At 37.7% G+C, this 27,611-nt stretch overlaps 3 protein-coding genes across 5 annotated transcripts in view; 1 reads left to right on the top strand and 2 right to left on the bottom strand.

Annotated features, from left to right (window-relative positions):
* Positions 1–12,000, bottom strand: part of LOC138138928 (voltage-dependent T-type calcium channel subunit alpha-1G-like) — a 121,056-nt gene extending 109,056 nt beyond the window's left edge. The window contains exons 1-2 of the mRNA XM_069059061.1: positions 11,387–12,000; positions 2,669–2,803 (exon numbers count right to left, since the gene is read on the bottom strand). Of these exons, the coding sequence (XP_068915162.1) occupies positions 2,669–2,803; positions 11,387–11,516 (265 nt within the window). The 5' untranslated portion in view covers positions 11,517–12,000. The remainder of the gene's footprint in view (positions 1–2,668; positions 2,804–11,386) is intronic.
* RpS9 (ribosomal protein S9) overlaps positions 1–27,611 on the top strand; it is a 142,444-nt gene that overhangs the window by 114,441 nt on the left and 392 nt on the right. Inside the window, exons 1-3 of one of the 3 annotated variants that reach the window (XR_011162157.1) lie at positions 26,266–26,400; positions 26,750–26,993; positions 27,286–27,550. Coding sequence is in view for 2 of the 3 variants with exons in the window: in XM_069059060.1 (XP_068915161.1) it covers positions 26,771–26,993; positions 27,286–27,472 (410 nt within the window). In the remaining variant the exon portion in view is untranslated. Of the gene's footprint in view, positions 1–26,265; positions 26,401–26,749; positions 26,994–27,285; positions 27,551–27,611 lie in introns of those variants that run through there. The other 2 variants (XM_069059059.1, XM_069059060.1) reach the window with 2 other exon arrangements.
* LOC138138921 (spermatogenesis-associated protein 20) lies at positions 20,584–25,598 on the bottom strand. Its single transcript, XM_069059049.1, has 6 exons — positions 25,280–25,598; positions 24,875–25,114; positions 23,434–24,792; positions 22,998–23,206; positions 21,843–22,042; positions 20,584–21,791 (listed from the first exon to the last, which is right to left on the bottom strand). The coding sequence occupies exons 1-6, from the start codon at positions 25,438–25,440 to the stop codon at positions 21,492–21,494; spliced, it is 2,469 nt and encodes an 822-aa protein (XP_068915150.1). The 5' UTR covers positions 25,441–25,598; the 3' UTR covers positions 20,584–21,491.

Genomic DNA, 27,611 nt, shown 5'->3' with positions numbered 1-27,611 from the left:
AATAGTTTGATATCACATTTTTTAACACTAGTGATAATATAATGTCACTTTTTAACACTAGTGATAATATAATGTCACTTTTTTCACTAGTTATTAAATGAAGCACGTTGACAACTAAAATGACCTATCACAATGGTTGCTTTTCATAACTAAATTAGAAAAAATACATTCATTTGATTAGTTTACCATTTTGTCTTTTATTCTTTCTCACTTTTTCCTTTCAGTTCTAAATCCTTAAATTTCCAGAAATTTTTATTTATTGGTACGAAACCATCTTTACTTTGCTTCTGTCCAAAACCTCAACGCTTTTGAAAGCATTATTCTCTTAACATCTTGAGTGGTACAAAAATCTAAACTCAAGAAGCTCCATATGGTAACTCTATTTTTATGGAAATGTCGATCAACCTTGACACCCGTTATAAATAAAAGATTCACTTAATGTATACTTTTCAAATTTTTATGGCCACCTTTCAACAAGCGCTTTTTCCATAACAAATCAATTTGAAAGATCCCTGTGCTTACAAAACAATTCCTACACCGATGTCCTTGCTAAGCTTTCAACCGAACGACCATTAACGATATTTTCGTTGTAAAACTATCAATGATCTCCGCCCAACCACTCAATGAAGCCGTAATCAAACTAAATACGTCCCAAACACACGTGTCAAAATAATCCGATCAAAAATAGCATCCAGAGCTACCAACACTAAATGGAAAGCTAGTTTTGCGATACGCTATCACCCCAAAAAGAGATAACTAAAATTCGGATTCTCAGTCGGCGTCTGTTGCAGATACAGCTCCTTTCAAATTATTTTCGTTTCTATTGAGACCAACCTGATTTGAAAAATGCTGCAATTTGATTGGTTAAAAATTTTCGAGTTGGATTGTCACTATAAATCAATTTGATTGGTCCAAATTTGAAAAATGCTGCAATTTGATTGGTTAAAAATGTTCGAGTTGGATTGTCCAAATAAAACAAGCGCCACTGTTAACCTTACGTTGTCATTAAAGCGACATAACTTTTACGATCGGGCACTTAAAAATAATAAGTCCGTCCGTGAAATTGTGCAAATTTTACACGGTTTATGTACGATTTTAATTGAGCCATATCGCTAGGCACGTGGCGCCACTCAAACATTTAATAACTCTGGGATTTTTTAATGTTAGTTAGGAATTTAAATAGTTTTTGATCGTCGATTAACTGGCGCCGCTTTTACTCCTATCAGTAAAGTAGAAAATTATTTTTAATCCGGCAACCGCCCACCGGAGTTACTACGCCGTCTGATGGATGACGGGTTAATCGTGGAAAGTGGAACGAGAGGGGACGAAAAATCCGGCGATGTGGTTTATGCCGTCTGACAAGAAAAATGGCAATTATGACATTCCAGAATTCTGTGGGGTGGAGGAACGAAAATTATGTGATCAGTGAGCGAACAGGATTACGAAAGGGATTAGGGCGTCTCAGGTTTAAGGGTAAAGTTTCAGATGTCTCTAGTGTTATCTCCACTGCCAATTTAAAGAAAGTGGAAAAACTTTAGGTTATGTAAGTTTCTAGCTTTGGAAAAAAAATCCTGGGCTGGGTAGGCGTTGAAAACCAAAAAAATCTTTCTTTTTTTTCTTCGAAATCCTTTGACGACCTCGAGATTGTTTGCCTCGGCCGCAAGCGACCTCGGCGGCAATTTTTCTCTCGGTTCGTCAAAGTACGATTTCGCAGCCTTGATATACAAATAACTATTCTTTGAACCTCTTCTAATCGAAATTGGGTTTAATTTAAAAATCTTAACACTGACACTTAGAAGAGTTTGCTATAAGTTATAAAAATATCACGATTAAAAAGCATGTCTAGAACACGTAAACTTGCGGATGAGAAAAGTCGGTGCGTCATTTAAAATAACAAACAGTTATGATCTTGTTCTGGTGCTTCAGTTAAGAATAATTGAAAGCCAAATTAATACATGGCTGTTGAGCGAATTTGTCGTGGAACAACTACACGATCATAAACGATACATTAAATTTCCTTGGATCTGTGCCAGTCAGTTAAAACCACGGCAGTTAAAGTAAAACATTTCCTTCCGTTCTAGTGATTTGCCCAAAAGATAGCACAATAAAAGGTACTCAGCAAAGCTCTCCTGTTATGAAGAGTTGAATAATTGAAGCCTGAGGGAAATAACTCTGTACTTAAGGTCAAGGGATATTAATGCGTCCTGTTTGCAACCGAGCTTTGAATATTAAACATTTCCAAAATCTCCTCTCTCATGGTTGTAACACACTACATCAAAGAAAAATTCAAATGGAATTAACCAACACATCTACAACCAAAATTTTCCGGTAAATTGCTTACCCCACGAAAACACACAAAAGACGCCATGCTTGAACAAGCCACCGTAAACGAGAGATTTACGAGTAATACTCGACGTATAAATCATATTTGCGTTTATGTGCTATTTCAATAGACCGATTTATTTGCGCCGACTGTGTTAGTTTCCAAGAAACTAATATGGCAATTTATTTGGACTAGACATACGAGGAAATGAGTGTCTGCGAATATTTTAATTAGCTTCGAGCAACGAAATTGCACCGACGGCGACGGGCCTGGAACGAAATTGCAACAGTCCTACCTGTATGAGCTTGCGATAAATGAACGAATGTGTGCTTTGCAAAGGATATGGGTTGGAGATGAGCGCCAAACACCAACTCCGGGGCCTGGTGGTTTGAGACAGATATCCTAAAGCTATTGGCGCGATCCCCGGATAAGGAAGGTTCGGGTCGCCTTCTATCCCCGATCCTGACCCTGACTCCGACTCTGCAACAGAAATAAACTCACTTACAAAAACAAAAAACAAAAGAATATAGAGAGGGCGCCGTAATATGGTTGGGTTGATCGCCCACCCGGCAGCATTCCGTTCACGGTCAAGGGAATCACTCGAAGTCACGGTGCCCTCTAGTGCTACGAGCGAGAGCTGCAGACAAATTCTACAACCTGATCCCTGTCGGTGGTCTTGCGGAAGGCCTCCAAGAGCAATTTTCCAATCGAATTTCAGGCTCTCCAGACGTTCCAGTTTCCGGTGTCATCATTTCAACAGCGCAAAGCAGCCAGACAGACTGCCGTAAACAATTTGACTGTCTCAAAGCTGACTCGCTATTACCAATTAATAAATCCGAAAGCAAAAGGAATTTAAATGGAGACCGAGCTTGTGGAAACTTTCCGCTTTTGTCTTTGTTGTCAGGATCAATATTTAATTTGCTCATTTCTCGAAGCGTAACACAATTCAAACGAAAACAATTTTTATGGAGAGTTTTTGCTCGTTTTATGTAGTGCCCGTTTCGATTCGATTTTTTCCTGTTATTGTTGTCGTAAGTTGGCGTATAAAGCTGGAACGGGAAGAGGAAACAAGCGAAGAGTTTAGCGCCCGTGTCAGCCGGAAATGACCGGTTATTTGCTTCTGATGTTTCCATCTTAACATGATACTTTACAGCGTTATTTTTCGGTCTCTTCGGATGTGCACTACGTAATTTTTATGGCGCCGTTGCGCCAAAAAGATTCGTTTGATTCCCGCTGCACCATACTCGGTTGGTCCTTCGAGCCGGATACAGAACGAGAGGATTTGTATCAGTGTTAACAACAAATCAGTTTCCATTTTACGCTTGAAACACTCTTGATCGAGATAATTAAACCAAATTAGACTCCTCAGCAGCTGAGTTCGATTTCCATTAGAACTGGCGCACTGTTTTTTTCCTGGAGTAATTAATCGTGGGCGCCGCTTTATTATAGAAAGAATCTATAAAACTGTCTTGTTCGACGTTCGGTTTCCATTTTATTGTGGTTTTAAAAATTATAGATCTCAGAGGCTAATTTAAATGCGCAGTACAGAAAGTCGGGTGGTTTGTATCGAGAAATGTCCTTTCTTATCGTGACCATTTAAGCTGTTGTAATCCCGCGACTTGGAAGTTCGTGGAAATTTGAGGGCCCTAAACTTTCATCACTTACGATAACATCCCCAGCAGAAACGTTATCGGTCCTAACAAATCACCGTCACGTCTGTCACGCCGATCATTGATTCCTGCTTTTGTAAGTTTTCTCAAATGGCAGAGTCTATTCACGTTGCAGGAAGATCGTTTAAAGAGTAAAAGGATATCGAATATAAATGGACGACACGGAGTTCCCAACTACTGAACATACACAAAATAGCTAGGACGTGAATAATGAATTTGGAAAGTAAACTACAACTGCTACGTGGACGAAACACTCTGCTCAACTCCGCCACAATAACGTAAAAAGTAAGAAATTGCAGTGGAGTTCTCGTGTCTGAGCCCAAAACGTGCCAGCACTGTCATAGAACATCTCCATGATAACTCTGTCGAACTCTAAGTGACGCGATCCGGTTCGAAGGACCAACAACATATTTAAAGCTTTTTCCACATTTGAATAAAATCTTAATTTGCGTCTTTGTACTCGTACCTTCCGGTGCGGAATTAAACTAAATCGCAACCTCCCCGCTAAACATCAAAATTTAATATCGGCATTAAGTTGTAATTTGCGAAGTGAGCAAACCGTAACAATTACTAATCCTGCCCGGTTCACAAAGTAGTTTAGCCATTTTCCTGCAAAACAAAACGCTCTTATTGCTACCATGCAGGAAATTACAATAAACTTTATGGAAGCGGTTAGTTATAAAGCTCTAATATTGGTTAAAAGCACTCAGGAATCCGACCTATTTCATAGAGCAGACGCCAGAAATTAATGTTTCACCAGAGAAGAAACGAAAATTATTGTTTGTGTCGTATACTTGTCGTAGTGCACATATTTCCACTGAAATTTGAATTTCAAATGTTGTTTTCGACGTAGTCTTAAGCTAGATGTTGCACGAAGGATAATCACCAGGTGATGAATTTTACATTAATCGGCAAATAGTAAATGTACGCGGAATATTGTGGTCACATATTCTGCGTGATCAAGATCGACTAGTTTGTAGTTTGTAGTTTGTTTCGGAATTACTTCCCGGAACCAGATTGAAAGCAACTTCAATTACATCAGCGCCGTTACTTTTATCGTTGATCTGAAATTGGCGCGACAAATTTCAGGTAAAAAGAAGTCAATTATTATTAGATTTTCGTGTTATTTCACTCAATTTAATAACATTTCATAAAAAGAGAAAGTGATGGTATTGACTGACTAAAATACCTAGTTATTTGTATATCAAGGACAAAAAGTTCATCCTTTTCGTCTGAGTCTGAGTTTTTTGACCGAGGCGCAGCCGAGGCTTAACAGGCGAAGACAAATTATTTATTTTGGATCTACTTTTTTCAAATAGATAAATTTATTAATACATACTAACAATTTTTTTTATAGTATGTATTTGTTATCAGCTTACTAACAAAATTAGAAATTTACTATTTACTTATTTACATAATAATTTTTGATGACAGGTTTTATCGGTTTCGTTGCTAACGTACTAAACAGACCAACAGATGGCGGCACGGTTAGCGTCCGAAAAAGTGCGTCCGAGAAAGAGTTATTTTCGTCCGCTTGTGAGTACGTAAAATTACCGTTTTCATTAAAAAAAATCGTATTTTTTATTGTTTTAACGATCCTATCACGGGTCACGCTGATCCAACTTACATTAAACTAAACTAAACTTTAATTATGTTAACGAATACATACACCTTATTAAGATTAAACAAGAATGCAGTAAATAGAAATGTATCGTAAATTACATGTGGTTCAAGCGTATTAATCACAACTAATTTTCCTTTTGTCCAGATTTACCACTATGCGTATTCTAGTGGAAACCGCTGTTTAATCGAAATTGTTACAACCTAACGTATAATCAATACGTGGTCGGCGTTACACTAATAACCACAAATTACTGTTAAAAACGCAAACACATCCATCAACCACAAATCCTACCATCAATCAAATGTAAAGGCAAAAAAATATACTTCTGCGAAATATGTGACAAAAACAAAGCAGTAATGGTAAATTTAAAATGCAATATATAGTATTATGTATTTACGTATATGTGTATAGTCGGAACGTTATAGCTGTGGATTGGGGACTTGTCGTTAAGTTGGCACTACCAGAAAAAGTAACTAGGCGCGCTTATAAAGTATTTGGAATTTATGACAGATTTCTCACTAACGTACAGTTCAATCATAAGTTTTAAGCGACCTTGAGTTTGACAATCCACATCTAAAAGGTTTTTACAATATGTATGTATTTTTATTTGTTCACAACTAATCAAAATTGATTATATTGGAAAAATGATAAGTGATAAGGATAATCAACCTGTTTTAAAAATAAATATCCATTGGCATTTTCAAATTTCTTTATCTTTCTTTTCAAAAAATAGTGACATATTTGATTTTTTGGGGAAATGCTTATCTTATTAGAGTTCCAGACTTATTCAGTTGGAATCAAATCAGGTAAATGAAGGGGTTATTGATTTCGCTTTAAAATTTCAGTCTGCTGTTTAAGACATGTAGGGGCGTATTGTGTAACTGCTCTGCTAAATTTTAAAGGCCGTTAAATTAAGTTGTCATAGCAATGACCAATCAGGGCTTGAAATTTTAAATTTTAAAGCCCCTTTAAAAATTACAGAATAATCGTTAAATTTAAATGCACAAAATAAATCAGGAAAATTGTATTTGCAACAAAAATTATTTCGAATTATTTATCTGCGTTGCGTGAAACAGTTTTTAGACATTTTCACGATAATTACATCTTTAGTGCCAAATCGCTTTATGACAACTCCGCAACTGTTTAATTACAGTAAATCATGTCTTGTTGGCGTAATAAAACGCCCCCGGTTCGTGTAAACACCTCGTACAAAAAAGGACGCTCAAATCGATCTCCCCTCTATCCTTAAATTAATTCCGTAAAGACTAAATTTAATCAAAAAAAAGCCTGGATGCTTGAACGACTACACCGGTGCGAATGAGTGATTTACGGTAAATATCTCGATTTGATCGGAACGAATAAACACGAGAGTTTATTTCTGATGTAACGGGTTTAAAATAAGACAATTGTTAAAAATATGTTCGTGTGCCGGAAATGGACAAGAATTATCAGAGTTTGAAGTTACAAGGATGGTTGTAGATTGGCTAAGCTAATAAATGTTGCGTTGCGGTGATTGAGGGTTTGGAAGTGTCTCTCTCGTATCGAAGAAGGGCTGAGTGGTTCGTTTTGAACAAGTGGTCTGTGAAACTGGCAGAAAGGGTAGTTTTTGACAGAGTTTAAGGCAAAGGGTGCGAAGAAAAGTTGAAAAAATAAATTAACAAGAACATAAAGTTTTTCTGGAATTGTTGAAAATAAAGATGCTGGGTGGCCTTAGTAAAAAATATTTTTTCAGAAATATTAAGTAAATAAGAAAGTTATATTCAAATGAGAAATTTCTCCAAAATTTGCTTCTATTTGAAGTAAATTACCTAGATTTTGTCTGGCGGTTTGTTAGCTTGAAAGCTCCTCCAAAAGTTTATGATGCCCTCTGCTGTCTCCTATAAATCAATGAAACGTTTCGAAAAAAAAAATAAACAATTTTTAAATCCTTGTAAAATCAATTTATCTAATCTATCAAATGATGAAAATAAGCCAATTAAGAATTAAGAAATGGGAACAACTCAGTGTGATCGTGACACAATCGCACGTCGTTCAAATCAAAATCGAGGAAACCGAAATAAACGAGGCGAGCTCACTTCACAGCAATATACTCGGCACAGATTTATCATTACTGGGCAGATTTCTGACGTCCTATCACGTTGCGACAAAGTATACGACACAATCAGGAAAAAAACGTTAGAACAAAATCAGTCATTTGTTTTTGAGTAAGTGATATCAAACAAAGAACCAGACAGACAAAAATGTTAAAATTTGTCAAAATGTCTTCTCCATTGCGTCAAAATTTAGATGTTCGAAAATAGAAAAATTTCAGGCTTTGGGGTCAACATGGTTGTAAATTTAAAAACTAGACTGACTGAATGTGTAAAAATGATGCTTTGATGGGGGTTGCAAAAACGCCAACCGAAAACGTTTCGCACCAAAAACAATTCTGGCGAATCAGAAAATTCCGTGTTTTTGCGTCAGGGACGTGCAAACAACCCTCTTTTTTTAATTAGCAAAACCCCTCTATTTTCGTAACGCTGCGAACCAGCCTGAAATGTAAATTTTTCATTTACGTCGAAACATGACACATCATCGAACCGAAGGCGTTGCCGATTCGCGGTTTATGACCGATTATGCACATGAAAAAACCAAAATCCGGCGAATCACCTCGTAAATATTTCCAACTCGGCCGGCGAAATTGACCAGCATTTTGATAAGGTTTTATCAGGGGTGACAACGGCCCTGCTGACTTGGACGAGAACTGACCCCTCGACCACCTAATTACCCTATTTCGGCTTTTATTGTTTTTCCAACCTATCTGAATTTTTAACGGAGTGTATTAATCCCCGGACCGCAAAAAGCGCGACCGGAATAATTAAAATTAAGCCTCCGTACACACTGTACCGTGCCCGGAAGCTCATTCTAATAGCGAATTATAAAACTTCTTTGCGGATCTAGCTAAATTCGAGAACAACCTGCAACTAGTTTGGCTTCTTCGACGGCCAATTATGCAAATGCGGTATTGACTTTGAAATAAAAATTAATTAATAAATCAAAAGTTGCAAAATTATGCAACAAAAACAAATGGAATTAATTTTTCCGGTTGGTCTGACGGTCCTACACAAAAATGTGATTAATTCATCGATTGCAAAAATGAATGAAACACAATATTATCCATTTATTTATTCATTTCCAAACAGTTAGTTCCGTTTCATTGCATATTAAAACTGTTCATTAATTATTCAAAAGCGAACTATTTGTATACAGTAACGTTAGATGACGTCAATTAAATATCAGTCGTTCGTCAATTTAAAATTTTGTAAAACATGACATCAAATTTGTTTTACACAACATTTTGGAACTAATTAATAATGTTGTTTGCCTCCTGGAAATTATTTATTGATTGCTGTACTTTACCTTTAATGAAATGAAACATTTACATATAACAAGATCCTGGTTCTTGATAAAGGTCAATTTGTCGATAAGTGCTATTTTATGAAAGCACAAAATTACACATTGAAAAATAATTTGTCATCATTTGTTTTTCAACTAAAAATAGGCTCTATCAATAAAACAAGCGGAGAAAAATTAAAAATAGGTTGGTAACAATTCTCTGTTCACACTGTGGATTCTTGAAAAAAAATGGGTTAGGTCAGGTTAGGTCTTGTTAAACTCAGTTAAACTAATTTTGTCATCTTCGCAACATACTAAGCTAATTATCTTGGTCAGTTTTTTAGAAACAATGTAACAATCGCAGTCGCAGTGAAATCCCTTATTTTCGGACAAAAATAAAAGCATAAATAAAAATGCACGTGGAAGATTCGACAAAAAAATCCCACTCCAACACCACGGAATACTTCAAGAAATACATTTTTTATGCGCCCTTAATGAAAATGGTAATTTTACGTACTCACAAGCGGACGAAAAGTAACTCTTTTCCGGACGCACTTTTTCGAACGCTGTCCATGGCACCATCTTTAGTAAGTTAGCAACCAAATCGACAAAACCAATAATGGTTCTGTCACCATAAATTATGTACGAATAAATAAATAATTATATCGCCAATAGTAAATTTATAGTTTTATTGGCAAGCTGATAACAAATACTGTTGAAAAACTTGTTAATATGTATTAATAAATGTCTTTTGCTTTGTAGTTCGTGTCGCCTAAAAAATTTTATGTGCAGCACTGCTAAAAAGTGCCTTTTGTCTTCGCCTGTTGCCTCGGCTGCGCCTCGGCCAGAAAACTCAGACTCGGAGGAAAAAAATGCACTTTTTACCCTTGATACACAAATAACAATATGTTAAATGCCGAATCTGCAATATTCGATGACATGCACGAAAAAATCCGCTTATTTATTTTTTAAAGTAGCAAAAAAAATTGGAAATTCCTGTTGTTTATTCCAAGAAGACGATTTTCATCAGAAATAAGTACGGTAGATATTGTTAGAATTTTGAAAAAATTTGGTTCTTGTGTGAAATATCTTGTGACAAACATTGCCACAGTTAGAGATTTTAAAAATATGTATAATACAATAACGAAGCTTTCAGAGAGAAGATTTGTATAAAGCTTTCATACTTCAAAAGAAATCTATTAAAAAATTGACACGAAATTGTACAAAATTTCTAAATCTTCAAAATGCGATTGATTTGCAATGTCTAAAATGTTCAACGAAACTAGTGGAAATTATTCGAGATGATTCAAAATAATTATCTATTATAAATGAGAACTGACAAATAATAGTAGAATCACATTTTTTTTTTTTGTCCTCAAGTGAGCCGAAACCCCAGTTTAATCTGTTTTTGAGAGCAATAAAAGTTCAATTTTAATTAAATAATTTGCAATACTTGTTCCACTGAGAATTTTCATCTGAATGGGGCAAATTCCGTTGTTATTTAAATTTCCGAAATTCGAAACATTTTGAACAAAACTCTTTGATTTAAAATACCGCCGTCCAAAAATAGCTTCTATTTTTGCATTTTTAACAAAATAACTGTTGAATGCCCACTTACGTACTAAATCAGTAAAACTGCGCTTGCGTAGTTGACTGGATGCAAAAATATTAACAAAATCTTGTCTGGATGGAAAATGGGTTTCGTTCGATTTTTGGAAAATTTAAGAGATCGGAAGTGCCTTTTTGTTTATCTAACCGGCGTCCTTGAACAGGAATATCTTTCCACTCAGATCATCGCTATTTCCTGCAGGTGTAATAAATCTAACTGTTTGCCTAAAAATAAGAAACAAAATTTGGTAAATCTCTCAACAATCGTCGAATTTGAAATGGTTCTCCCGAAAGTTCCGGACGTTTCTGTCGGGTAAACAAACACGCCCAAAGTAAAACACCTTCGCCGGGGATATTAAAATAATTATAAATTACCGAAAATCATCGATGTTTAAAAGTTACAACAGGTTAAAACTCGTTGTATGTAAACATTTGCAAATATTTTAAAAATAGCGCAGTCGACTGGAGGATGAAGTTATTGAAAGTTTTGCGAAAATGTTTGTACACCTGGAGCGTTCCGCGAAATCGCTGGTCCCACCACGAGTACCGCAGGACGAAGCGCGTCCTGTTCGGGGGAGTGAAAAATGCAAACAACCCTCGAAGTTCAGCGATATTAAAAAATCCACAACAACCTGTTCCGACATTCCCTATCCTCCATAATTAAAGGCTCGCCAGGACGTCGTCCTGGCTGATATTTTATACATGGATTCGGCAAAACCGTCTGTTAGAGCTGGCGTTTTACGGCACAATTAAACTTAACCCCTGAATAAATCATAAAAAACGTACCATCGAGTTCCGAGAGCGTGGAGTCGCCGCTGTCGAACGGCTCGGCCTCCCTCCGATAATTCCTGCGATGGAGTCCCGAATCGGACCCCGACCGGCAATGGGAATAAGCAGGTCCAGGATAATAGTGCATCTCGCCTGCACTTTTTCCGCCTTTATCACCACATCACTATGCTATTATTTGACACTAGGAGTCCGTCACTGGAGTCCATCGGGCCCGCTCTCATCCCCCGCGTCATCACCGATTCGCAGTCGAACGAAAACTTCCAAACTCGGAACCGGAACTGAGTCTTCCAGCCTGGAAAAAGCGTGCATTTGCACCGCCGATACTTTATCAGTGGCGTATCGATCTAATAAAGTGATTATTATTATTGGCACTCGAAATTAACACAGCGATCCGCTCTGATTGTGGAGCGGACCCGCAACAAAAATCGGGGGGCTCATGCGTTGACTAATTTTTTTTTCGGACTTACTGCAACGAAAAAGGGAAACTTGCAGCCCTAACAACTGTAGTTTTTGTGTGGTGGGGAATTGCGATAAATCGGGGATGTTTTTGAACGGCGATCTCGTCGAGATTTCGCGCCGCGACGTTCAACTGTCGGAGGGTGACTAAAGATGCAACAGCGTCCAGCATGCCTTGGAATAGTACGCATGTCAATATTCAGTACGGGCATATGTACTGGATAAAAATGATTTGAATGTTTCCGAAGGTGTTTTTACTCGGATTGATTTTATCGCACCTCGCGGGGTAAAAACGATCCACGCCGGTAAAAAGACCAATTCTGCACACACCAAGATAACGCGTCGGAGGAGATTTGCGAGGTTTTGTTGGCGGTTCCGCTGTGAAATTCAAATTTGTTGTGTGTCGGACCGTCGAATGTAGCGTTTTATCGACGATTGATTCAATAAAACGGTAACGCAACTATGAAAATGGATTTAATTCGATTTTATAATGGCAATAAGTCGGATCGATGTTAAATAGAATCACACAGATAGATGCGTACAGTGAGTGACAAAAGAAATGGCCAGAGAAATACCCGGTGACTCTTAATGATTGAAACAAATTTAGTGGGTTGGCACTCCCGAATAATTGGTACGCCTAGTCATTTGTCAAAGAATTCTCTGTTGATTCGCTTTCTAGGTTAAGATTCTACACATAAATAATGACAATCTGATTTATTTTGTCTTTTGATCTGTCATATTTGAATTTGTCAGTTAAGTGTACCAATCATTAAAATCATTCGGTAACTACTCGACTAGTCTCTGCAAAATTGATAAACCTGTCAACTGTCAAAATCATTTTGTCATATTTCCACTACAAACATTTTATAAATCAATTTGATGGAAGCCTTTTAAAAATTAAAATTTTCGTTATTTTGAATGAATCAGTATTTAATACATAGTGGGTGTTCAAAAACTGGCACGTTCGGAATTAGTTATGATTAAAACATGTTTGTCGTTACTTAACCCACATAACCTAAACTTAAACTTGCGAATATAAATAAAGCGTCAACTGCGTCTTGACCACTTTTGCTGCCTAAATCCACAAACTAAATTAGGTAATAATGATGTACAGTCGCGAGCAATAAATTTTGGTCGTCAAGGTCATTCTTTGACGCAATCGAAAATGCTCCATTGTAAAACAGTCATAAATGTCATAACCTATCATCATGTTGTGTGACATTAATTGTCATTTTGTTCTGATTTTTTTTGACACTTTGTGGACATGGGCATAATCAGGCAGGGACATTTTTTAAATTTGCGACAATCTAACCAAATTTTGAAATGACATTGACGACCAAAATTTATTGCTCGCGACAGTATCTTATTAGAGGGATGAGGGCATTATTACAATACGAGTGTGAAAGTGTAATCACAAGAGTGTTATAATCATGCCATATTCCACGTGTGAGATACAAATGTACTATTTTTTTGCTTGAAATGATATTTCATTTTTTTTTGCAAATATCAGGTCGCTTGATATTTCCGATTCAATATTCAATGAACAAGATAAATTTGATTTGTTCAATAGTATGGCAACCAGCCAGTTTTGTTATAAACAAAGCCTCACTTTTTGTTATGCTAGCTGTGAATTTTGAAAATTGAAAATAAACTGTGGGTGATTCAGAGAGTGTCCCTGCAGGTATCGAAGAAGCTGCAACAAATGTAGTTTCTTCACTTTTGCTAGGAAGATCGATCAATACGAAAAAGCCTATAAATACTTTGATGAATGGTGCGATGAAAAGAAAGTCAAGAATGCGGCGAACGAGAACATTTATAGTTTTTGAGTGGTTTAAGTTTCAATACATTTTGATTACTTTAGTTTTCATTATTTGTGTAAATAAAATGAATTAGATAATGCATTCATTACGTCACTAGTGAATGAATGACAAATGAATGATGACAATAATTTTTTATCCAAGCATTTGTAGATAAATGAAAGCAACCCTTAAAAATATTGAGTAAAAAAATGTATTTTTAATTAAATTTTTGGATAGCTTAATTAGCAAAAGAGAAAAATATTTGCGAAACGCCCAGAGTAAATATTTAAATTTCGTTTTTTTTTGTTGTTTTCTGTCTGAATCGGGTAACAGTTTATTACTTTAGCCACCACGTCAAATATTTGTTTGTGAAAATGAAATTTGTTGGTTCGAAAACAGAAAACATTACTCCAATAAAATACCTTCACAGAGTCATAAATTTCTAACGGATGAAAAACGTCTAGCTCGTTTGTGATAAAAGTTTGTTTGTATCAACAAAAGCGGAAAACGATAAAAACAATAATTAAAAATAAATCCAGATAACACAGATATTTTGCCAGAAGCAAAATTGAATTAATTCTATTATCGGGTGGTCCAAAGCAGTCAATACCTAAAACTGCAAAACAAAACATCTTTAATCAATGTTGTTTGATGTATCTTCAAAACGTTTTGTTGTTATTAAAACCAACTTCAGATTCTCAAATGCAATGTGTATATTTGAATTTTAAAACAACTGATCCTGATATATGTAGACTTTTCTCTTTATAGTGATGTAAAAAAATGTACACTTTGATAATGAGATTTTCTAGAAAAAAATTGCAAAACTTAAAAATCATTAAATAGCTAATAAAAAAAAAACAAGACCATCAAATTTAAAATTGTAAACCCTGATTGGTCATTGCTCTGACAACTTAATTTAACTGCCTTTAAAATTTAGCGAAGCACGCTAAAATTTTAACGCCCCTTTAAAAATTACAGAATATGCCCTATCATGTATTATTAATATAATACTGAAATAATCTTTTTTAATAACTGAATTAGTGTGAAAATTCAGTTATTAAAAAAGATGATTTCAGTACACACTCGAAATATAAACCCAGATTATAATATTTACTTACGTAACAAGTGTGCTATAAACATTATTATCGCCGCATTTAAAGTTTGCGCAACGAGGACGTACATCCAGTTTGTGTAATCACATAAATGCGGATCTAATAGTGTGATAGGTACAAAATTTTGTCTACGCCCTTTCAGAATATGTATGTAAAAATCGTCGTAATTTATTAATTAAGTACGGTAGTACGGTAGGGGTAAACATCGCGAAAACTAGGTTTCAGGCTCGAGGCGAAGCCGAGGGCCTGAATAGTTTGAGCACTGGAAAATAGCTACCGTGCGACATTTGTATTAGACGTTTTGGCTGACCAAATGTTTTATTTTGCACTTTTGCAGATTTTTATGACATAACAAATGTCAAACTTTTGAACATACAGAGCTGCCAACTCGATAGGTTGTATTTTCCTTATATGATTATATCAACTATGTATTTTTAAATTGTATTTTTAATTTGGTTTAAAATTATCCCTTGTCATGACATTAACTCATCATCTCATCAACCAGCAGAATCTCTGATTGAATGAAAAATCTTTTCACTAGAAAAATACCTAAAACATTCCATCTGTCAGATTCAGCACGGTTGTGCTCAATATTACTTCAATAGATCAAGACAAATAATCATTTCTCTCAACTCTGAACTATTTCGCATACCTCTCATAAATCATCGCGCCAACAAAAAAAACTAAAAATCACCACTACCGCTTTCTATTAGCATTTAGCTTGCAAGCTGTACATTCGACGTGTACGAACAATGCACAGAAAGGGGGTGGAGAAAACAATAAAAATTGCTTTGTGCTAGAACCGTTGCGCTGTGCGAGCAAATGTAGAAGAATTATTACCTACGGTGGAAAAACGAACCGATATATTTCGGTAGTAAGTGGTCCTTGTAGGAAATTGTGTCACTACTTGCACTCTGAAAACGTAATTTTCTGCTTTAAAAAGTTTTTAAGAAGTTCGTACATCCATCTCGAGTTTTTATTCGCCTGTAAAGGACCAACCATATTAACAATAAACAAGTTTTTATTTCTTGCGAACAGTAACAGTAACTTGTTCAACTAACGGGCCTTCAAATAAATGTATATTTAGAACAACCTATGGAAATTAAATTGTTTGCAACATTTTTCCAGCGTAGAAAATGACACAAGAAACGGCTGACATTTTAACGAAATAACATTAGATTAGAAAATATTTTTAATTTTTTTAGTGTATTCTCTCTATTCCCCCTCCACGGAATATGACAATATGAAATTGGGAAAAGGCTTACTATGTAACCTGTGTAACTCCGGAGAATAATTGGTTACCTACAAACATTACTTTACACTGTTAACAGAATTAGAATGTCGCCTACGCCCACTCTAAATATATATTTATTTGAAGGCCCGATAGAAAACTGTAAGGAGAAATTAATTGGTGTCAAAATAATTGCTAGTAAGTAGAGGTATTTTCATATTTGGTGGCGGAAACAAAAGACTGAGAAATGTCACAAAAATGTATTGTCAGTGTCAAATTTCTCATAAACGCCGTAAAAAGGATTGTCTAGGTAAATTTAAATTTTTGGCTAAATAGATTGAAAAATAAATTCTAAGGAAACCAATTTTTGTCAGTGGTTCAAAAGGAAAAGTTATTCTCATATAATCAAACTTATTACAAATTTTGTCTCTAGTTCGACGATGAATAACTTTCTTATTGCCAATTTGCTGCATTTCTGTCGAAATCACGAACGTCTTTGAAAAATTTAACACTGACAAAACAAATTTGTGACATTTCTCAGTCTTTTATTTCCGCCATCAAATATGAAAATATCTGTAGTATAGCAGTAGAATGTTTTAAATATTATGATTTAAATCTAAGCTGCAGCCATCATTGCCCTCCATAACAAGGTTAAAGCTTTCGACTGTACTAATAACGAGAAAAAAATCTCCTCCTGTCTTGTCTTTACAGTTGGGGTTTCTCCCATTACTCCAAGCTAAGTACACATCTTGGAACAGTGTTTGCTTCGAATATATTGCATACATCGTCTCTAACGTATTTCGAGGTTGTATTTTTCTTTTCCCGCTAGATCCTGGTGACGTTCCATCGGTGTACTAAAAATCCAACCCATAAACTTCTTTGTAGTTTGTTGCCTGTTTTATGCAACTTTATAGTTTTAAACAGTTACTGCCACATATCAAAGACGACAACGCGAAAATAAAGAGGAGAATTTGAAAGCGAGGAAATAACGTCTGCTTTTTGTAACGTCGTCTTTGTTTGCATGCGCCATTTTTATCCTCCAATCGTACAGCCAGAAATATAAGTAATGTCGTGTCCGGTATTTTGTACTCTTTATAATGACGTTTAATTACGAAAGAAATATTTTTCAAAATAAAATGTGGTCATTGGGGAATAAAAAACAGCTGGGACTAAAAGAGCTTCCAGAAAATCAAAAAGAGTATTCCATTTTCTCCATTTTATTCTCTCACAATTTCAAATTTCAGTCTTTTGTTGCAAACACCGTCCACCTTTATCAGTACAAACAGGAAAAGGCATTTGAGGTTTGAAAGCTCTCCAAGCACCACCACCGACATTACTTAAACTTCTTACTGCACCATCGGACAAATCACATCCCCGTTAGGGATGCACCATCACTCCTTGGCCGATAAGTGGTAGAATACGAACCTTCACGGAAGTTTTATGAGGGAAAATCCGCGGTAAATCTCTGACGCTTCGATGCGCGGAATTTATACGACCCCCTAATGGTCGATTAAAATTCGGCAAAAATGCCAGATATCCATCCTTTTCAATTACGGGGGCGGGTCGCCGTTCGTTTCATTTAATTCGCAGAGGTACCCATTCGTTTTGCGGAAAAGGCGACATCTTGACTTATCTCCGTTGAAAATTTTATGTCGCGACGAGGTTGTCGAGCCGCCGGTGATAAATCACTTTGAATATCGAATAGTTCGCAAATAATAAACATTGATGGAGACCTTGTTAAAAATACTTCCTGAAATAACATCCAGGTCCCAGACTCTAATCCCGGTGCGTTCCATTTAGTTCTCGAACGGGCGTAAGTAGATCATGTTAAAAAATGCATTCAGTTGGGACTTGGGGACTCGCTAGGTAAGGCAAATGTGTGCAATTTGAAGCCGGAATTTTTCACGATGATGGATGTCATTTTGCGGGGTGGGATTAAACTTGTGTTATAAATGCCAACGAAGTCCCACTACGATCACTTTCCGATACAAAACTTAACTACTCCATTTCTTGCGTCGTAATCGGAGGTCGCTGGTTCACAATTTAGCACAAACTCGCGAAAATATTCATAACTGGTCTTCTAATCTTTTATGAAAATTTTCATTTATATTCCGAAAATGAAAATATAAGAAATGTATTGCATTTCATCATTTTGATGTCCTGCAGTTCCTATCCAATCACATAACCGATGGCACCGTATTCAGGCCGCGTAAATTTATTATACATTTCTTTCTTGTTTATACTGGAGACTGGAGAGTATTAATCCAACTATTTTCTATGCTAAGTGCTAATTCCTCTCCTATATTATTCAATGAGCGGATAATGATGGTTATTACTCGTGAGGATGATTTTGTGTCACGAGCCGCAGGCGAGTAGCGTAATTCATCCGAGCGAGTACAGCCACGATCCGCCGTACATACATATTTACTCTTCAGTGGCTTCAGTAACACTGTAATTCACAAATTCAGAGTTAAGTTATATAAATCTTAGTCTGTGCTTTTTGTTTTTCACAGATGCTCTTGATCATAAATTTTTTGAAGCATACGGTTTATTTATTACTAAGAGTTAATACTGAGAGTTGATTTAGAAACCAATATAATTTATGACTTCTGTGATTTATGCTTCGCAGTCTTCTAACTACTGCAAACAATTCTTTCTCTCAAATAATTCAAGTTTTGCTAAGTGACAGTTTTTGAAAAACTAGAACAATACCAACTCGGAACTGTATCAGATGTGAATTAGAAACGAACTTTTTGTATGGCATTCACTCAAAGAGTTTGATTTAATTTTACTTCTCTTTACTTTTTGAAAGTCGAAATAGGAAAACAGTCACGTCTCCGTTAAAAAAACTCCAAAGGTAAATGTTAAAGTGGCAAATACAGAGTAGGTATTTTACAAGTGATAATGGGTCCGGCGGAATTGAAAATGCAACCCACAATACATTTACAAGGTTAACGTGTTTATTTTAAATATCGTATTGTTTTAAAATGAAACTATGAATCCATGATGGCTTTGCTTTTTATTTGTCGCAACTGACATTTACGAAAAAGTTAAAATACGACAATAAAAATTGTATTTGAACGATTGGAAAACAGACACGATTTTGATTTATGGCGAATGTAATAAAAATGCTTCTGCCGTTGCGCGTTTAGTTAGGCAGACAATAAATATTTTCCCGAAAACTCTTCGTTTTTTCGCAATTTCATTTAACCAAGCGAATGACGTTTATGTCAAAATTTACGAAACTGCACAGCTAACTATGTTTTATGTTTTTTAAATCAAAAAACAAAATCCACGTTAACTTTGCAAATGTATTGTGGGTTGCATTTTCAATTCGTCATGCTCGTTATCACTCGTGAAATACCCTGTATTAACTTTCGCTTTAATACATTAATAACTATGAAATATATTTATTCCCAAATATCCAAAAATATCTTGGAAAATTACTAATAACTGTAGTTATCTCTGCCAAATCAGTTTTTTTATTACTCTAGAATCATTACATATTATTAAAGTAATCACACCAAATTATTTTTTCTCCAACAATATGTAGGTAGCGTTCTGTTACTTTGCACAGATATAAAGTGGTAAATGAACGCTCGTGCGAATTAAAAATTGCTAAAGTACCTATCTCTCAACAGTTGTTTATTTGCAGCACCATTGAGCCAATCAAGGTTAAGACGAGCTGTTTGTAGGATTACGCGTTTAATACTCAAGTTAATTACATTGTCACTCATACCCCATTTCGCCAGACTTAATTAACCCCCAGACCAACTTATTTCCTCCTGAATCGCACAACGTTAACATGTTGACAGTGACAATTTTACAAAAATATAAATTTATGAGCACATTTTGCAATAATCGATCCCACTTCCTGGCGTAAACTATAAATAGCCATTAACATTACACCCACACGTGATTTATGACAGTCCGGTCCTGTTTTTTTTCAATAATAAAAATCAATTTTACTGCGTGCATGTTGTCTGGATATAAATGGAAAACAATTACTGACCTTCGTCATCCAGAAACACCGCCGAAAAATCATAGAAATCTCCGTTGTCCAACAACTTGTCACTTAAATCCATCCGGTTTTGTCCATTAACAGAGGCCGTCATCCCCGCGCGCGTGCATGCCGTGTTTCGAAACAGTTGATCCCTCCGGGTGCGAACAACCCTTCCAGTCAACAAACGCGTATATTGAATTTGTGTGTGCGATCCGAATTACCCCGCACGTATCAACATCCCTTGCATCAACACGTCTCCGGCACTCCAAATTACGTCAAGGAAAAGTGCGCTCCTGGCGCATCCTGGGACCAACGATTCGATTATTGGTCGATGGTATTCCGGGTAAACTGTTGAGTGAGCGTGTTAATATCGGGAGTATAACAGATCGGCTTAATATTTGGTCGGGCGGGCGTGCACGCATACTTCTTGCAAATTAATTCAGTCAAAATATTTACGTTGGGAACCTGCTCAACGTTACCGCTAACGTAAACAACCGGGAACGATCGAACAGGTTAGGTCCAGATTTGGAGACATGGAGGTATCGGAGTGAATGGGAAAAAGGATCCGAACGGGTTATTTAAACTGATCCGTCTTCACTTGCCAATTTATTTCGGCGAAAATACATATTTACAGTAGTCACTATTCAATTAACGAAAAGCATTCAAACAACCTTCCGTATCACATTCGAGAATTTTTTTATCACAATTTCTACAAACACAAGCTCACTCGATCGCAACCCTTAATGACTAGGACTCACAGGCGGACGCCTTGTCGTACGTAATTTCTGCCAATAACAGGTTCGCCTGTTTGTTTTAATTTACAAACTACTTAACTTAAGAGCTGGGAAACCAACACCAACAACGACCAAAACTTACACTTGCAACTCTACAAGCATTCTAACTTACCAAAACCTTTTAAACTCACTCCACCTTCTCAATAGGAGTTCTTAACCTACTTCTTGTGGCACGAAGTTGGTCTTGCTTTCCCAAACATTTCATGGTGCACGCTTTCAGCTTTGTGTTTGTGCTAACTTACAGTGAGACAAGTCTCTGATCTTGACACAGACATAACTTATAACATAGAATTCAACCACACTCAAAACAAAATTAATCAAAACAACTTGTTCAAAACTTCTAAAGTTTTTTTTTGTCCTGGCATTCAACACCAAAAAAATTTATTCAACATTTAAATTTTTTGACACTTCTGTCGCGGCTACAACAACGCCATCTAGGAATTTGCAAATTAACTTTAGCACCAGGTAGAGTTACACTAAAATGAAAAATGTGGCATTCAACCAATTTGCTTTAATTTAAGCTCAAATTGTCGTTTTGCCAAAAAGATCAATAACAATTCGGTCCTTTCAACCATTCGTTCCACCAACAAGGAAGACACTGACAGTAAGAGCATCATTAAACAATTTTTGTAACTTCAACAACAAAGCCCTTTCGAGTAAAACTATGATAACGCTACAGAAATTTATATACAACAGACTCCACAACGTCACTCGTCGTCGCTGGTCCCCGGGAAGTCCTTCTTTTGGGAGCTCCCGTCCAGCGAATTGGCCAGCTCCTCGGGCTCGGTCACCGGAAGCGAACAGGCGAAATTCCGGCAAACGTAGGCGGCGGGTTTGCCGTGGACGGGTCGCAGCCGCGACAGCGACTCGTGCCTGCGGTAGAGAAGTCCGGCGCGGCCTCCCGGGCCGTCGGTGACGGCGAGGATGCGGCCCGGGATGAACCTGGAGCGCACCACGTCCAGCAGGGCTTGAGTGTTGTTGTCTTCGGCCTCGCCCGCGATGAAGACCTTTCGTGAGAAGCGGTCACAACACGGGTCGATCGACGGGGAAGGGCTTACCTGCGTGGGCGAGTGGTGGTAGAAGAGCAAGGCGGATGTCATCTCGGGAAGGGCCACCGGGATCGATTTGAGACGGTCGGCGAACACTGTTAAGGTCCTGCCGGCTTTCGCTCGAAGGTCCGGACGGTCAAGGTAGGCGGCGAGTCTTATCAGGTTCTGGACGGAGACCGAGTTGCCGCAGGGCTCGGCCCCGTCCTGGTCTGAAAGAAGTTCCAGCGTCAATTAATTTTTTATTCCAGTTTCAGGGACTGTAAAATTATGTCATTGGTGTGCATCCAATTTTAATAATTTAGTTTTTGTAGAACTTGGACTGCTGACGCCATCTACTGTCGAATTCAGGCTTAAATGTACAAGTTCGCTTAGCTTCCTGCTGTTCTTACACTGATTACCGACTTTTATTGCTTCAAAGTAAAGAAATAAAAAACAAACAAATTATGTAGTCCCCAGAGAATAAATAATTTCTGTTAAAAAATAATGAGTGAGTAAATTCTGCCATCAGCATTTTTCAGATCAGGGAACTATGATTAACACATCACTTACGTTAATAAATTTGGTAATTCATTGGCTTAGTACTTGACAAAAGTAAAAAATTCCCCATCCATATGCGTCTATTTGTTCGGTAAAAAGTGAGGTTATAATTGATCAACGGGTACGAATAAAAGTAACCGCTGAATGCAGGTTTAGTTCACATTCAATTTTGTTGCACTCTTGGACAAATATTTCCACAAGATATGTTTAATTCGTTAAACTGTTGTAGAATTAACTCACAAAACTGTTATGAATTGACGCATGCAATCATGTTGGCACCACTGTTACTGATTTATTAAAAGCTGTCAAACATTATTACAATTTTATCAATTTTGCTGCAATTACGACAGTATAAAATAATGTTGTAAAGGTTTGCTCCCGATAACGAAATTTAATTACTTTTTGATTTTCTGCTCTCCATCATCAACGCCTACTCGTTGAAGCGATGTTAAATTTAAAGCATCGATCGATAAGCAATCGCTGTTGCTGATTTGACATATAAATTAATGTTAAAAATTATTACGTAAAAGATTTCAACACTTTGGACAAAAATATAGGAAACAAAATTTAAAAATATATTTTCACTGGCTCCAAAATTGTTCTTCAGTTTTCGCAACTTTTAAATACCTTCTTTTCCTCGAATCAGTATGCTGGTGTCGTTTTCAGGACTGGTGAAGTAACCTGAACCCTTGGAATCCCAAAACAGACGATCCTGTTGTTCTTGCAGAACTTCCGCCCAACAGAGCCAATCAGCATCCAACGAAGCCTCGTACAAGTCGAGGAGGCCTCTTATTAGAAAGGCATAGTCGTCAAGAAAACCGTTGACCGGATTTGCTCTACACAAAAATTTACAATTACAGAAAAAAATTTCCAGTGATTATCACAATTTATAAAAAAGTTGTAATAACAGTTTTAAAAGCTATTTGGACAGAAGTAGCCAAACGTTTGAGATCTTATTTGTAACGACGTCGTTTTATTTGATATTTATAAGATAAATTCTGTAGAAGTGATACAAGTCGTTTAGTTTCCAGTCCGCATTTAACGAAATTTATCGTACACTCACGTTTGGACAATTTTTCCTTCTTCGCCTCGGTAGCAACACCTCAACAAGGTCTTTTCCTCCTCGCTGTACAAAAACTTCTTGATAAACGTCGCCGCCAAAATCGCTTTATTTATATATTCTTGATCCTTCAAAACAAACCCGGCTTTGGCATATCCCGAAATCATCAAACCATTCCAGGACGTGACAATTTTCGTATCGACGTGCGGCTTCGGCCTCTTCTGCCTCTCCGCGTACAATACCTCGTGACACTTCTGCAAAATCTCCTTAACCGTCGGTATGTCAACGCCAAACTTGGTTGAAGTGTCTTCAAACGAACCGAAACAAACCAGAACGTTTTTCTTCTTCAACTCGTGGTGTGGATCCTGAGCCGGGTTAACGTTGCCCCCCTCTTTGACGTTGTAATGATGGATGAACAGATCGCGATGGGAGACATCCTTAGTCTTGTCGTCGCCCAAAAGATTGCAAATCTCGTCGTACTCCCAGACGCAAAACGCGCCCTCCAGCTTGTGCGGGGCCCCCTCGAACGGATAAGAATCTGCGTCTTCGGCCCCGTAAAAACCTCCCAAAGAGTGGCCCAGATCCCTCGACACGTAGAGAAGAATGTCGCGTAAAACGTCGGCGAAGAATTCGTCTTTCGTCACGACGTACGCGTCGGCGTAAGAAACCGCCAGCTGTCCCTGATCGTAGAGCATCTTCTCGAAGTGAGGCACGTGCCACCTGTCGTCGACCGAGTACCGCGCAAAACCGCAATTGACGTGGTCGTGTATGCCCCCGTACGCCATCTTCCTCAGCGTGTGAAGACACATCTGCAAGCAGCGGAATCCCTGTTCGGAGTCCATGTCGCGCGCGTACATGTGGAACAAAAAGTTGAAATTGCTCGGCTGCGGGAATTTCGGCTGAGCCGAGAACCCGCCGAAGTCGTCTTCGTACGAGTGGGACAACTGAAGGAGGCATTTCTTCCAGACCTCGTCTCCGGGGACGTTGATCCCCTGTTTGGAGGATATCTCCCGTTGACTCACTTTTCGCAGTACCTCCAACGAGTACCTCCCCGAATTGGCGATGACCGTTTGTTTGGTACGCCACTGCTCGGCTATGCTCTTCAGGACGCTCTTGAAACCGGGCCGACCGTATTTGTCGTCAGGGGGGAAGTAAGTGCCCCCCGCTAGCGGTTCCAAAATGGGGGTGAGGAAGACTGACATGGGCCAGCCGCCCCCTCCGACGCTCGCTTGCACGAACGCCATGTAGAGCTTGTCCACGTCGGGGCGCTCCTCTCGGTCCACCTTGATGTTGACAAAGTGCTGGTTCATGATTTTGGCGACTTCTTCGTTTTCAAACGATTCCTTCTCCATGACGTGACACCTAATGATCAGATGTCGACGATTCAAAAAAAGAGAAAACGTGTTTTTTCGCAACTACGTTTGGAATAGGTATGGAAAATTACCAGTGACAGGTGGAATACCCAACTGAGAGAAAAATCAGCTTGTTCTCTTTCTTGGCCCGGTCGAAGGCTTCCTGCCCCCAGGGGTACCAATCCACGGGGTTGGTGGCATGTTGCAGCAGATACGGAGACTTCTCTAGGGCCAGTCGGTTAGTTTTGACAGAATGAACCGTCGAAGTGCTCGCTTCATTTGACATCGTTCTCACTAGTGAATTATCGACTTGTCGGCCGAGTGACATTGACCTAAATCAGAATCATTGTTGACTAAATACCGGAAGGACAAAAATTGAGCAACGACTCTTAATTATTCAACGGACAAGCTAGGACAAGGTTATCACCGACGTGACGTTTCGAACGTAAACACAACATCCAACTCGGCCAAAAATCGAAAAAATGTTCATTACGTACCGGACACGTGGTTTTGCTGTAGTTTTCCGCTCCTGGTCCAGTAATTTGTTGGGGATAACTGATGCAGTGGCGTGAAAATTATGCAGATCTCCATTTGACAATGACAACCTCCTGAATACGTTCTGTACGGCTGAATTTTGCACGACACGCGCAACAATCATGTCTTGATTGCTCGGGGCACTACATATCTGAGATGAATGTGGTTTGACGCGCACTTTGACTATTCTTAGGTGAATAAAAGTGAAAGGAAAGGAATTTTTGCTTGGCACTGATCGAACTTGACAGTTTTGTCAAGCGGGGACGCGGGAGCGGGACGACGTAAATAACAGTCAGACCAAGTCCTGCTTTCATAAATACAAATTATGCCCTAAAAAGTGTAAAAGATATATTTACAGATGCATACGAATTTATTGTTGGAATTTTTTTGTGTAAATTATTTAGATGTGGTTAAAAGTATGCTAGAGTGTTCTCAGGGAATTCGTAGAAAACTCATATTTTTTTTAGAAATGGAAACTCTTGTCCGTTGAAGTACGGTTGGTTGCATACATATGTTTTTTTTCAAACGCTTTTTCAACAACCGAATTGTTTTATGCAATAAAAATTCCATTCAGTTCAATTCTTGTAACAAAGATTTTTATTTCTTTTCATTCTCCGTAGGAAATTTTCGTGTTACGTCATTTACCCTATTTTCTCTTTTCCCCATATAACTTTTATGTTTGTTTTATTTTGTCTTATTTAACTAACATTACATAACTACAAAAAAAAATACGCACATTTCTGTATTTTTGAAATTGGTATTGTGTAAGTGAACCTAAATTATATCTAGTTTTTCAAAAGAATTTTTCTATAGAATAAATTGTAGATATTACTCATAGTTCATGCAATGGTGCAATCGGAAACGGCTTTCTGCTTTCTGTAACATTTATAAGTATCTATAAATATCATTTTAGTAGAAGAAAAATGAGAAAGAAAAACTAATGATGCAAATGTACGAATAGTGTTGTGGACAGGATGACTTGCATATTTCCCCCACTCGAGACGTTCATTTGCTGGTGGCGCCATCAACGTCGAAACCTCAACGACTTTTTCTTACGAATCGTTCATTTGTTCCGGTGACTTGGGTGAGTAAAGTTTTATTCTTATTTTGTAAGAAATTGTTAATAATGTCTTTAAATATCAATGAAATTCGAGTCTTCTGCATCTACAAAAATCATTTCTAAATAAATTATATCATTTTGTCAACGGATGAACGTGGTATTTGTAGATTTATCTTCGCCTTATTTTTTGGGCAAGGAGTGTCGTAAACTTCTTCCGACAGCTCCTAATCGAGTAAGGCAATAGTATAACCTCGGGTTAATCCCAGACTGTAACGATTACTTTACTGATTCATGACGAGGTTACATTTTTTATCAAAATTTTGAGGTTAATTGTACCACGTGGAACCTCGCCTAACGCGTCTCTATTTTACAGTGACGGCTCGTCAAGACCAAAATGGTCAACGGCAGGATACCGACAGTCTGTTCAAAGACTTATGTAACTCCACGGCGTCCCTATGAAAAGGCACGTTTGGATCAAGAATTGAAAATTATCGGCGAGTATGGTCTCCGTAACAAGCGCGAAGTGTGGCGTGTCAAGTACACTCTCGCTAAAATCCGTAAAGCCGCTCGTGAACTTCTCACCCTCGAGGAGAAGGACCCGAAAAGATTATTCGAAGGTTAGTTGCATGAAGGTGACATAGAGGGTGCCCTGACGCCACGCTCCGATTGATTTTTGTATCAGTGAGGAGTGCCAAATCAGATTTTGTAGGGGCAGATTAAAATCCCGCTAGGAAGCAGACTTGGTCAATTTATGATCAAGCCTGTGCCGAAAGTTAGGGAAACATTTTTTTAACATTATATCGTTGATATGTGGCTACGGTAACGACTCTGTTGCGATTAACGCATCAGCGAGTCGCCATCTTGGCAGTTGTGGAATGCACCAAATGAACGAGTAATTTTTTCCGCCAGGTAATGCGTTGTTGCGTCGTCTCGTCCGTATTGGAGTCTTGGATGAAAACAGGATGAAGCTCGATTACGTGTTGGGTCTTAAAATTGAGGACTTCTTGGAAAGGCGTCTCCAGACTCAGGTGTTCAAATTGGGTCTAGCCAAATCAATCCATCACGCACGCGTGTTGATCAGACAGAGACACATCCGGTAATAATGATTGAGATTTATTCAAACAGGCCACTTAGTTGAACAACTAACGCCTTGAAATTGCATTTTGCTTGCAAGGCAAGTAATTGTTTGTTAACGTATTTCCGAGTCTAGAGTCACTTGATGGATTACATAATGT

This window comes from Tenebrio molitor, chromosome 9 (assembly GCF_963966145.1).
Source record: "Tenebrio molitor chromosome 9, icTenMoli1.1, whole genome shotgun sequence".
In the NCBI taxonomy this organism is placed as follows: domain Eukaryota; kingdom Metazoa; phylum Arthropoda; class Insecta; order Coleoptera; family Tenebrionidae; genus Tenebrio; species Tenebrio molitor.
The sequence above is the reverse complement of the archived record's forward strand: the minus strand, read 5'-3'. Positions and strand labels throughout refer to the sequence as shown.